Source organism: Dipodomys spectabilis, unplaced genomic scaffold (assembly GCF_019054845.1).
Source record: "Dipodomys spectabilis isolate Male_0828 unplaced genomic scaffold, ASM1905484v1 ptg000147l, whole genome shotgun sequence".
Lineage (NCBI taxonomy): Eukaryota > Metazoa > Chordata > Mammalia > Rodentia > Heteromyidae > Dipodomys > Dipodomys spectabilis.
The window spans coordinates 13,149,712-13,162,911 of NW_024870824.1; the positions used below are offsets into that span (position 1 = coordinate 13,149,712).

Sequence of the window (13,200 nt, forward strand, 5' to 3'; positions counted from 1 at the left end):
TGGGGCTTGAACTAAGAACCTTACAATTTCGCTTGGCTTTTCACTCATGATTGACATTCTACCACTTGAGCCACATCTTCAGTCTAGATCTTTTAAATTGGAGAGTCTTCTGGACTTTTCTGCCCAGGGTTGGTTTTGAATGTTGGTCCTCAGGTTTTAGCCCTCCTGAGAGCTAGGATTTCAGGTGTGAGCCACCAGTACCTGGCACTAATTGTCTCTTAATTTCTGGTCTATATAGAAATTGGTACAGTGAAAACTGAGCAGGGTATGAGACAGATATAAGGACTAGCCGTCACTTTTCTCCATGATCCTGAGCTGTTTTACCAAGTTGTTTTATAATTAGATTATTGGCCACATGGGAATCCAGGTGAGAGAATTTGGATTGATGGCAGTAGAAAAACAACAGAAGATATATGCTGTGATTTTGTTAAGCTCTTCAGCCTTTTTTTTTCTTCTTCTTTTTTTGTGGTACATGGGTTTGAACTTAGGCCTTGTACTTATGTTAGCCAGGTAGGCAGATGCTCTTCCATTTGAGCCCTGCTTCTAGCCCTGTGCTATGATTTTGAAGCACACTGCATTCATTCCTCTTTTCTTTATCAAGAATGGGAACTTTCTTAAATTTAATTTTGAAATTCTTTAAATTTTGTTTTGTGAAGAAACTGAGTCATTTGTTTGGTGAAGGTTTTTTTAAAATTTTTTTTTATACTGCCTGTGTGTAGCTGATTAAACCCCAGTGGACTGATGCATCCTCTGTATTTCTTGTAAATTGTTAGATGGTTTTTCAATACAATCTGATGATTGTGTAGTATTTTGCTAGCACCATATGATTGCCATATCGTGGTTACTACTTTTATGTTGTTAGAATTTTGTTAAAATTTTACTAAATTATTTCCTGTTATATTGTTTTTGTTATTGAATTATTCTTATATTGAATTGTTATATTCACTCAACGTCCTGATTTGTGTGTTTATTTACTTATTAATTCATTTTTGGTCATAATATGATTTAAACTTAGGGCCTCAAAAAGGCTTTTTAAATGAGTCCTCTACCACTTGGGCCACATCCCCGCCCCTCTGATTTGTGTATTTATAAGTAAGCCTTTTCACTAGAGATGTGTGCGTGTGGATATGCTTGCGTGCGCACTCAGGGCTTGGGACTGAACTTTTGTGTTAAAGACTAGCACTTGAGTATAGTTGTACTCCTGACTTTTTAGTAGTTAATTGGAGAGAAGAGTCTCACAAGACAGACACTGGTGGCTCATGCCTGAAATTCTAGCTGTTCAGGAGGCTGAGATATGAGGATTGTGGTTCCAAGCCAGCTTGGGCAGGAAAGTTGGTGAGATTCTCATCAATAAGCTACTCAGAAAAGGCTGGAAGTGGCACTGTGGCTCAAGTGGTAGAGCACTAGACTTGTGCAGAAGCAGCTCTGGGATAGCTCCCAGGTCCTGAGTTCAAGCCCTAGGACTGGCAAAAAACAACAACAACAACAAAAACAACCCAATAAAAACAAAACAAAACAAAAAAACCCTCATATCTCAGCCTCCTGAATAGCTAGGATTCTAGGTGTGAGCCACTGGTACCTGGCCTTATTAGAGAATTTGCTTAGGTCTTGCAAACTTTATTTGTGGTACTAGTGCTCAAAACCAGGACCTCCTGTGCATGTGCTCCCAAACTTTACTTTTCTCTTTTATTAATGTAATCTGTTTTATAGTTTGATATTTTTGAGGCTGGCCTAGAACTCACTGTGTAACTCAAGATGGCCTGCATTTGCTTCCTGAGGTTTACAGTTGTATGCTACCACATCCAGATTTTTCTTTTCTTTTTTGAGGCAAGGTCTTGCTATGTAGCCCCCCCCCCCCCCTTTTTTTTCCCCCTTCGGTCATGGGGCCTAAACTCTGGGCCTGCACACTTTCCCTCAGCTCTTCAGCTCAAGGCTAGCACTCTACCACTTGAGCATAGCACCACTTCTGGCTTTTTCTGCTTATGTGGTGCTGAGAAATTGAATCTAGGGCCTCATGCATGCAAGGGAAGCACTCTATCACTGAGCCACCTTCCCAGCCCCACTATGTAGCCCTTAAATATGTAATCTTCCTCTCTTAGCTTCCTGAGTGCTGGGATTACATGTGTATGTGTGCACCACACCCAGCTGCCTGTTGACATAATTTGAAAATTTATTTTTATTTATTTTTAGTGATAATTGGGGTGTAAACTCAGGGCTTCATGCTTTGTAGGTTAGCACATGCTAACCTACTTGAGCCATGCCTTCAGCCCTTTGTACTTTAGGCATCTTTTTTTTGGCGGGGGGGGGGGGGGGGTCAGCGTGGGGCTTGAACTCTGGGCCTGAGTGCTGTCCCTCAGCTCTTCAGCTCAAGGCAAGTACTCTACCACTTGAGCCATAGTGCCACTCCTGGTTTTTGGTGGTTTATTGGAGATAAGAGTCTCAGGGACTTTCCTGTCCAGGCTGGCTTTGAACCATGATCCTCAGATCTCAGCCTCCTGAGTAGCTAGGATTACAGGTGTGAGCCACCGGTGACCAGCTTCTAGCTTTTTCTTTGAGATGGGATCTTACTGTTTTGCTCAGATTGACCTTCAACCATGATCTTTCTGTCTCCCTCTATTTCCCAGATAGGCATAAGCTACTGTGCTTGGCTCCTGAGCCTCTTTTTTAATTTTAATTTTTAATTTTTTTTAGTCATTCCTGGGGCTTGAACTCAGGGCCTGTGTGCTGTCCCTGAGCTCTTTTGCTCAAAGCTATTGTTCATAGCTAGTGCTCTATCACTTTGAGTCACAGTGCTACTTCTGGTTTTCTGGTGTTTAATTGGAGATGAGAATCTCACAGAATTTCCTGCCTGGGCTGGCTTTGGACCCAGATCCTCAGATCTCGACCTCCTGAATAGCTAGGATTAAAGGGGAAGGCCAGCAGTACCCAGACCTTGAGCCTCTTTTTTACTTTTGTTTGGATAATTTGACTTAGGCCTGCCATTACATTTATTTCTCCTCTCTTGTGCTAGAAAGATTATCAGGTAACTGTGCTTTGTAATTTATGGAAGAACTGTTCTTATTTTTAATGAGTATTTTCATATAGGTATTTCAGGAACCAGCAGAGGAGGAACGAGAGTCTAGAAAAAAGAAATACCCTAGCCCCCCAAAGACTCGTTCAGAATCTGGAGAACGGAGGTTTGTGATAACCCTTTAATTAGTGAGAAATTGATAACTCTCTTTTTTGTAGCCCTTACAAGGGCTTTAAAATGATTAGTAATGTATGCACTGACTCCTTTCTTGCTAAATCCAGTAAGAACTGAGAATATTACCTTTTGGCTTTTGACTTGTGCCTTACTTTGTATTCCTTTTATAAACAATCATCATTATATGTTTTCCCCAAGAGCTCAGGGGTGGGAGTATTCTCCTTAGAGAATAATAATGAAATGTTCCATTTGGCTAGGGGTGCTCTGTCTTAGCATTGTCCTTGTCATTTTATATTACTGATGGGCACTCTGTATGTGGATTCAACAACCTGTCATCAAAATAACTGGTCTTTGTTTATAAAAACTTTGTTTTTAGCTTTTTTTCTTTTTCAGTTCTAATTTCTATTCCCAAGCCCTTCCCCCCACTTCTTGTACTTTGGGTTCACCCCTTCATTTCTATTTCTCCCTGAGTGTACTTGAAGTGGGAATATTTTTTCCTTTTTCTTTAATGGATTAGAATAACTACATGGTGGTCTTAACAATTTTCTACAAAGCACAGACGTTAATGAATTTTGATGAATCGAGAGTACTTTATACTTAGAATTTGTTTACAAACTTTGTTTCTACAGCCTATATATGGCTTTTATATCTGTGTATTATAGGACACGTGAGAAAAAAAGAGAAGATGGCAAGTGGAGAGATTATGACCGTTACTACGACCGAAATGAACTCTACCGGGAGAAGTATGATTGGAGAAGAGGCAGGAGTAAGAGCCGGAGTAAGAGCCGAGGTCTGAGTCGAAGTAGAAGCAGAAGTAGAGGGCGTAGCAAAGACCGGGATCCAAATAGAAATGTTGGTGCGTACATAAAATGTCTTCTCTAAAAGCTTTGTAGTTGCTTGTAGCGCATGGACACAGAAATACCATTAAAGATAAATCTCCTTTTAATAATCTTAAGCAACATAAAAGCTGAAATTATCTAAAAAGACAATATTGATTTTGGTAAGTGACAATACTATTACTCGGTTGGAGCTAGAGGGGAGTTGGATTTTCAAAATAAGACCTGTTCATAAGGTATAGTACATGTCTAGACTTAAGTCATTTTCTATAGTAGATTCAGAGCTACCATTTGAGGAAGAAGGCTGCCAGATTTTGCTTTTTTTTCCTCTTAAAAGTAATTGCCTTGTGTTTATAAAATTAAAAAGAAAATAAGTAGATTGCTGGGATCCCAATCACTGATCTTGTAAAATAACAGTTTGGAATTTAGTTTTTAGATAAATATAAGTGAAGAAGCTGAGCCTTTTTATTTTTTAAGTGTAATTCATGTTAATATTATAAAACCGGATTTTCTACAAATTATTAGTTCAAGATGTGTCAGAATATTGATGTTCTTGCTTTTAGAATATATTACCAAGAGGAATTTAAATTCAGGTAGTTTAGTAAGCTTAATTTTCTCATCTTTCCTATTGTGTGAAAAAACTGTGAGAATATAAAGTGTCATCTCTGTTTCTTATTTTTATTTTCTTTCTAAAGCAGAGCACAGGGAAAGATCAAAGTTTAAGAGTGAAAGAAATGACTTGGAGAGTTCCTATGTGCCTGCCTCTGCTCCACCCCCGAACTCTTCGGAGCAGTATTCTTCTGGGGCACAGTCTATTCCCAGCACCGTTACTGTGATTGCACCTGCTCACCATTCTGAAAACACAACTGAGAGTTGGTCTAATTACTATAACAATCATAACTCTTCCAATTCTTTTGCTCGAAATGCACCACCAAAGAGGCGATGCAGGGATTATGATGGTAAAAATCTCCTTCTCTCTTATTGTGCCCAAAAGAACTAGTAAAGCAAATGTTGTATATATCACATATCTTTTTTATTGTAGTCCAAATTTTATTTAAAAGAGTGAATGGAGAAGAGAATGGAGAGGCATATTCTTAGTTACTTGTTTGATTTACTGTTTAGTCTTGTCAAAAGAATGTTTGATTCTTTGTGTGTATGTGTGTGTGCACGTGTGCGTGTGCGTGCGTGTGTGCGTGTATGTGTGTGTGTTACTGTTTCTTAAAGTACTATAAAGCTGAGCACCAGTGGCTAACACTGTAATCCTAGCTACTCAAGGGACTAACTGGAGGATTGCATTTTTAAGCCAGCTGAGGTAAAAATAGTTGAGATTTTAGTTAAGTTTGGCTTAGAGGTATGGCTGAAGTGATGAGTACCACTGAGAATGAACAACAGTCCTTAAGTACAATGTCCAATACTGGCAAAACAAAAAAATCTTAACATAGTCTGGTGCTTGTGTCTCACACCTGAAATCCTAGCTACTCAGAGGCTGAGATCTAAGGATCGCAGTTCAAAGCCAGCCTAGGCAGGAAAGGCCATGAGACTCTTATCTCCAATTAACCACCAGAAAACTGGAAGTGGTGCTGTGCCTCCAAGTGGTAGAGTGCTAGCCTTGAGCAAAAGAGTTCAAGGATAGCACCTAGGCCCTGAGTTCAAGCCCCACAACTGACTACCTGCTCTCATCCCCCCCAAAAGATCTAGTACTCACAACACTATGAATGTACCATGAAATATTATAGATACTAGAATAAAACTGTCTTTATGTAGTGTGTTTAAGTGCTGAGAATCTAAGCATTTTTAACCTGCAGGTTTGATGTGCTGACTTTGCATTTGAATGAATCAGTATGTGTGTTTTGACTTTTTACTTTGGAAATAATGACAAAAAAGCATATATACACACACACAGACACACACACATTATGACAAATATAACTCCTAGTATACCCATAACCTTGTTTCAGCAGTTTCTAACTCATAGGCAATGTTTTTCAATAGGGTTTGAACTCAGGGCCTCATGGTTGCTAGGCAAGAATTTGACCAATTGCCTTACTATCTCAGCCTCTTTAAAAACATTTTTACTTTAACCTACTTTTACCTTTGATTTTAAGCAAATCATAACTGTCATAACTTTTGTGTTTCGTAGTGCTAGGAATCAAAATGTAGGTTTCACCCTGTAAGGCAAGCACTTCAACATTAAACTTAAGTCCCAGTCCCTCATTTCTTTTCTGTAACTATAGAACGCTTATGGTCTTACCTTTTATTTTTAAATAATGAATTAAGTCCTGTTGTAATTCCAGTGTTAACTTATTACTCTAGTTCCCTAGCTAAGTTTTCTTTCCTAAGGCCAACTTAACTTTTTCTGTTTTTGTGTATCTTTCTTTTTTCTTTTCTTTTCTTTTTTTTTGAACTCAAGGCCTGGGTACTGTCCCTGAGCTTCTTTTTCTCGAGGTTAGCACTCTACCACTTGAGCCACAGTGCCACCTTCAGCTTTTTATGTGGTACTGAGGAATTGAACCCAGGGCTTCATGCATGCTAGGCAAGTACTCTAGCACTAAGCCACATTGCTAGTCTTTTTGTGTATCTTTCTAAACACACTGTATATGTACAGAGTTGTAAATTAGAATAGTAGATTTTTCTGTTCTAAGTAGATAAAAAGATTTCTTTCTTTTATTCTTACAGAAAGAGGATTCTGTGTGCTTGGTGACCTTTGTCAGTTTGATCATGGAAATGATCCTCTAGTTGTTGATGAAGTTGCTCTGCCAAGTATGATTCCTTTCCCACCCCCTCCTCCTGGGCTTCCTCCTCCACCACCTCCTGGAATGTTAATGCCTCCAATGCCAGGCCCTGGCCCAGGTCCTGGTCCTGGGCCTGGCCCTGGCCCAGGCCCAGGCCCAGGCCCAGGTCCTGGCCACAATATGAGACTTCCTGTTCCTCAAGGACATGGTCAGCCTCCACCTTCTGTTGTGCTTCCCATACCAAGTAAGTGTATGTTGGTTGAATCTTTGGTGATTAATTCTTTTTAGAAGAATCTTGTCTCTTTTGAATAGTAACTCTCTAAAGTGTTTGGAAAACAGTAGAGGAATTTGGGACATATTCTCATAATTAAGATGTTCTTTCTTTTTGAAAGTACTGTTGTATAGGGTTATTTATAGTACCTCTAGTATAAATTTTGTCTGTAGTAGTTTATGCTATATTTAGTTGGTAGCATTTTAAGATGTCAGAGTAAGAATATACCTGTAGTAATTTAATGAAATTTCCCAGTGTTTAAAGAAAAATCCCTTCAAAAATATTGAAGCCAGGCGTGGTAATTCATACCTATTATCCTAGTTAGTGGAGAATATGAGAATAGGAAGATGGCAGTTTGAGGCTAGCACAAACAAAAAGTTAAATCATTAACAGGGCAAGGTAATTTGTACCTTTCAGCCTAGCTAGCTACAGTGGGAAGCCTAAAATAGAATGCAGTCCAGGTGTAGGCCTGAACAAAAAGTGAGATCCTGTTTTAAAATAACCAGTGCAAAAAATGGCTGGAGGAATGGCTCATTGGCAGAGCACCTCCCTACTAAGTATAAGGCTCTGAGTTCAAACCCCAAGGATCTGAGTCCAAACCCCAGTAATTTCAAAAACAACAAAATGTACTAAAATAGCATTAATTTTTTTAATTTAGCAAGGATTTATGTACTAAGCAGAAAGTAGGCAGAAATAAAAAAGGGAAAAAGGAGCATTTATTTGACGCCCAGGAGATGGGAACACAGAGAGAGAGAGAGAGGCCTTTTTTTCCTTTTTTTCCCCCTTGTGGTATGGAATTGAGAATTGCACCTAGGACCTTGAGCTTGTGAAGCAAACACTAATTGAGTTATGCCCCCAATCTATATTGTATAAACAATGTAATTGTGACACTCAAGCAGAGATTTTCCTTCTCTAAAGTTTTGGGGTGTTCCCCCCCCCCCCCCCCCAGTACTGGGGCTTAAACTCAGGATTTGGGCACTGTCTCTGAGCTTCTTTTGCTCAAGGCTAGCACTGTACCATTTGAGCCATAGCACCACTTCTGGCTTTTTCTGTTTATGTGGTACTGAGGAATTAGACCCAGGGCTTCATGAATGCTAGTAAGCACTCAACCACTAAGCCATATTCCCAGCCCAAGAAGTATTTTATATAGAGAAATTTTTACAATGGAAGATAGGAACATATTTTTGTATGAAAGTTATGCCCAAGAATGTAATTTTCTTTATATTTTATTATGATTTTTTTTTTGTTTGTTTGTTTGTTGATCATGGAGCTTGAACTCTGGGCCTGGGCACTGTTCCTCAGCTCTTCAGCTCAAGGCGAGCACTCTACCACTTGAGCTACAGTGCCACTTCCTTATGATGAAAAATTTTAAGGAACCAGACAAGTTGAAAGACTTCTACCTCCATTCTTGCTATCAGACTTATTTATTTAGTTGGTAGGCCTGGATGCTGTCCCTCAGCTCTTAGCTGAAGGCGTGTACTCTTATCACTTGAGCCATAGGGCCACTTAAAGTTTTTTTTGAGTAGTTTATTGGAGATAAGAGTCTCATGGATGGGCTGGGAAGGTGGCTCTGTGGTAGAGTGCTTGCCTTGCATGCATGAGGCCCTGGGTTTGATTTCTCAGCACCACATAAGCAGAAAAAGCCAGAAGTGGCGCTGTGGCTCAAGTGGTAGAGTGCTGGCCTTGAGCTGAAGAGCTGAGGGACAGTGTGCAGGCCCAGAGTTTAGGCCCCACGACTGGTCCAAAATAAAAAAAAGTGGAAGTGGCGCTGTGGCTTAAGCGGTAGAGCGCTCACCTTGAGCTGAAGAGCTGAGGGACAGCGCCCAAACCCAGAGTTCAAGCCCCATGACCGACCCAAAAAAAAAAAAATGCCAAAGGTCTCATTGACTTCCGGGTGGGGCTCTAGGTGAGAGCCATTAGCTCCTAGCCTTGCTATCAGGTTTTACTCTATTTACATCATCACATGGCTTTCCATTTCTGCATTGTTATTTTTCATATTTTTTACCTGATCAGGTAGACACTGAACATGTTTGAATTTATGAAGAAATAGAAATTTACTGTTACTTCAGAGACAGCCAGTTCTGCTTTTTTCACTCTTAATTTCGCCTCTTGTAGAACTAAGAATGTTAATTTATTATTTCAACTCACAGTGCTGAAACTTGTATATCTCAATACCTTATTTCTATGCAAAGCCCCTATAGAACTTAATTTTTTTTTGGTCAGTATTAGAGGTTGAACTCCAGGGCCTTAAGCATGCTAGGCAAGTAGTCTGCCACTTGAGCTATTCCTAGCCCTTTTGCTTGTATTTTGATTTTGAGATAATGATGCTGGAGAGCAAGTCTTGAGCTTGTGATCCCTCTGCTTCTGCCTCTTGACTATAGCTAAGATTACAGGTGTGCACCATTATGCTTAGCTCCAAGTATATCTTTTAAGTATGGATATCTAAATTACTAGGTTATTATTTTTATAAGGAAACACTTACTCTGTTCCTCTTACTTTCTGTAACGTGTAGGGCCGCCCATATCACAGTCAAACTTGATAAACAGCCGAGACCAGCCTGGGACAAGCTCAGTGCCCAATCTTGCACCAGTTGGAGCAAGACTACCTCCTCCTCTACCCCAGAACCTCCTTTACACAGTATCAGAACGTAAGTAAATGCTTGCCTCAAAATTGCCAGGGTGGAGAAAAACCTGGCTTTGTCATACCAGTTTTACCCTTTGAAAATTAATTTCTATTATTGAGTGTGATCTTTGTATCCACAGAGCAATTTACTATGTGGTTATAAAGCCATATTTTACTTTTGTGTGATAGAAGAAAGAAAGGCGAAGGCTTCTGTTTTGGAGGAGTCTCCTCTGTTGCAAACTTTCTCCTAAAGGAAATTTTTTTGAAGCTTCTGGAATTTCTAAAATTTCTAGCCTGTCTTCCAAGGGTTATATATTACAAAATATGCTTAGTAATTATTTAACTTCCATGTTGAAGGTAAAAGGCATCATTTAAATTGTAACATTTAGGCTATATAACAATAATATATAGCCTAATAATGCCTTTCTTGACTCTTAATTTCCTTTCTCCAAAAATATTTTTTAAAAATTAGTTGGTTGTTAAAAAAAAAAAGATATCAGATTATGAGACTTTTCTCTGCAGAACCATTTCACTTTGTTTTGTACATAACAGTTTGTTTTGCCTCCTATACTTTTCTTCATCTCTTTCATGTCAATAGAGGCAACTAAGCAAACTAGTTGAGCCCAGGTTAAAAATTCTGATCCCATTACTAATTCCTTCACAAGGACTTTATGACCTTGAAGATTCATTTTCTTAAAATGATAGTAAAAATGTTACTTCATAAGGTTCTTTTGAAGAATAAATTAACTTGCATTTTGAAGTCATAATAGAAAGCATCTAAAAAGTGTCTGGCATTTCATAAGCTAGTATCTCATTTCATGAGATATTATATTATTGTAGTTATTCTTTTCTCTTCCAATTTTAATCTCTGCAATCAAGCCATCTTCTCCTTAAGTCTCTACCTTCCCCAGTCCTTATCAGTGGAAATAAGACCCACCAGATCATCTAGAATCCAAACCTTTACACAATTGATTTTTTTTTTCCTTGTGTATGCTGTCACTGTTGGGGGTTGGAGCTCAAGGCTTTTAGAATGTTAGACCTGCTCTCTCTGAGCTGTACTCATAGCCCTGCTTAGGTTTTCTAAATAACTAATTAAAAATCCTTTCTCTTTTTCTTTGAAATTATTCTCTGTACTTCTTCTATAACCTTTGTCCTCATCTACCATTGAATCAGCTTACATTTGGCTAATGGTTACAACTTTCTTGGTGCTCTCCTACATAATGCTACTAAACTTAATTTTTTGAGTCCCCGTGCCCACTCATGTGTGGATTTATTCTTCTCAACCCCGATTCTCTCATGGTACTAGGATTTGAACTCAGGGCCTTGTCTTGGTAGGTACGTATTCTACAACTTGATCCATATTCTTTCTTTCTAGACATTATTTCCTTTTGAACCATAACTGGCTTTGAACTTGGATTCTCCAACTTGATGAGCAAGTGTTTTAGCACTTGTGCTAATGCCCCCAGTTCTGCTTGTTTAGTTATTTTCTAAAATAGGATTTCATACTTATGCCCAGACCAGCATGGACCGTGATCTTTCTGTATTTTTATGCTTCCTTGGTAGCTGGGATAGCAGGTGTGGCTACTATGCTCAAGTGTTATTAGTTGGTGGTCTCAAGAACTGTTGCTCTTCTCTGCTTCCAACCATTATCCATCTGATCTCCGCCTTCCAATAGCTAGGTTTACAGATAGGAGTCCCTGCTTCTGGCTTGCCACTCTATTATTGATAATTTCCTTTTTTTTTTTTCTTCTTTTACACTACTTCCCAATATGCTCCTTTTCTGATCAGACCAATTATACTCTGTCTGTGTTGCTGTTGTAACTTAGCTTTGTTTTTCCTTCTTCACTACTGCCCATGTGCTTTCTCTTTCAAGGCCCAATCTTCTAAATACTTGAGGAACATTATTGCTGTGTTCTAAACTCATATAACCAAATGATTTATAATGATGTTAAACACATGGGTATTCATATATGTATTCATATGGGTATTCATATATGTATCCACAGATATATGAATATATACATGTATTTATGTATGTTTATGTATATATTTATATCTGATTTTAAGTATGTGAATCTTAGGTTCAGCTGACCTTTAAATCTTAAGTATCCTTGTTTCATGTTTAACATTACAGCTCAATCCTCAGATGAGTCTTTTTCATGGTGTGTGTTTATTCTGTTGATAGTCTTACTATTTTAAAGCAAATATTAAATATGCATAAAATACAGTATAATGAACTCAAATGTGTCCATTTTAATGATGTCCCATGTAACCATTCTTCAGCCCCAACAATTACCAGCTTGTGGTCAGTCTTTCGTCTGTTTCTACTTGAGTTAGCTGTTAATATTATTTCTCAATGTCCTTTGGACTTACAAATACGAACAATTGGATTATTTATCTCAGAGTCTGTTGTAGATAGTACATTTTTTTTTGTACTGCTAAATGTACTATTGTGAGTCATGATAACTATTCCTTTTTTTTTTGTTGTTGTGGGGGCTTGAACTCAAGGCCTGGGTGCTGTCCCTGAGCTTTGGCTCAAGGCTATGCTCTGCCATGTTGACCCACAGCACCACTTCCGGTTTTCTGGCGGTTAAATTGGAGATAAAGAGTCTCATGGGCTGGGAATGTGGCTTAGTTGTAGAGTGCTTGACTAGCATGCATGAAGCACTGGGTTTGATTCCTCAGTACCACATAAGCAGAAAAAGCCAGAAGTAATGCTGTGGCTCAAGTGGTAGAGTGCTAGCCTTGAACAAAAGAAGTGCAGGGACAGTGCCCAGGCCCTGAGTTCAAGCCCCAAGACTGGCCAAAAAAAAAAAATCCCATGGATTTTCCTGCTTGGACTGGCTTTGAACTGCAGTCCTCAAGATCTCAGCCTTCTGAGTAGCTAGGATTACCTATGTGAGCCACTGGCACCTGGCTCCATTTTGTTTTAAATTACCAGTCTATATTGTTCAAATTTAATATTGAAACTCCCTCTCTAAGCAGTTTGGTTTTAATTTCTTAAAAATTTGAGAGTTACACCTTATTTCATTTAATAAATTAACAATATTCATTAATTTGTCAAGTATTTATTGAGTGCACACTGTGTCAGTCATTGTGCTGGACACTAGGGAGCTAATGAATGAGCTGTCAGACTGCATATGGCAGGAAGTCCATGATTCTCCTACCTTTAAAAAGGAAGAATATTTTGTAGAGTATCTAAGTTCCTCTTAGAATTTAAAAATTGCAAACATTTGTTTTAGAGAATGGTGATACTTGTAACACAAGTTTGGGGACAAATAACATCAACTGCTTCTTTTGTCATGGTAAAGACTGTATAGGAAAGTAGCTAGAATCTTTTCAAATTTAGAAAGAAAAAATAAAGTCTCAGAATAAAGGGTAACATTTGGTTTTATGATACACTATTTCCCCCCATTTTTATTCCATGATCAGTAAAACATGATAACTTCCCATTGACATTATTACTACCTTAGAGTTTTATATGCTCTGTCGATGTTTTTATATAGAATTGTTTGACACCTGTATATTTAGAAAATTATAGAATAAATGCATTAG

General features: G+C 38.5%; 1 protein-coding gene across 4 annotated transcripts in view; it reads left to right on the forward strand.

Moving 5' to 3' along the window:
- The window catches only part of Rbm27 (RNA binding motif protein 27), a 64,132-nt gene that overhangs the window by 23,154 nt on the left and 27,778 nt on the right, over nt 1-13,200 (forward strand). For 2 of the 4 annotated variants that reach the window (XM_042691963.1, XM_042691965.1), the window contains exons 4-8: nt 3,085-3,176; nt 3,847-4,040; nt 4,716-4,979; nt 6,697-6,996; nt 9,536-9,670. In XM_042691963.1, coding sequence (XP_042547897.1) covers nt 3,085-3,176; nt 3,847-4,040; nt 4,716-4,979; nt 6,697-6,996; nt 9,536-9,670 — 985 coding nt within the window. The remainder of the gene's footprint in view (nt 1-3,084; nt 3,177-3,846; nt 4,041-4,715; nt 4,980-6,696; nt 6,997-9,535; nt 9,671-13,200) is intronic. The other 2 variants (XM_042691964.1, XM_042691967.1) reach the window with 1 other exon arrangement.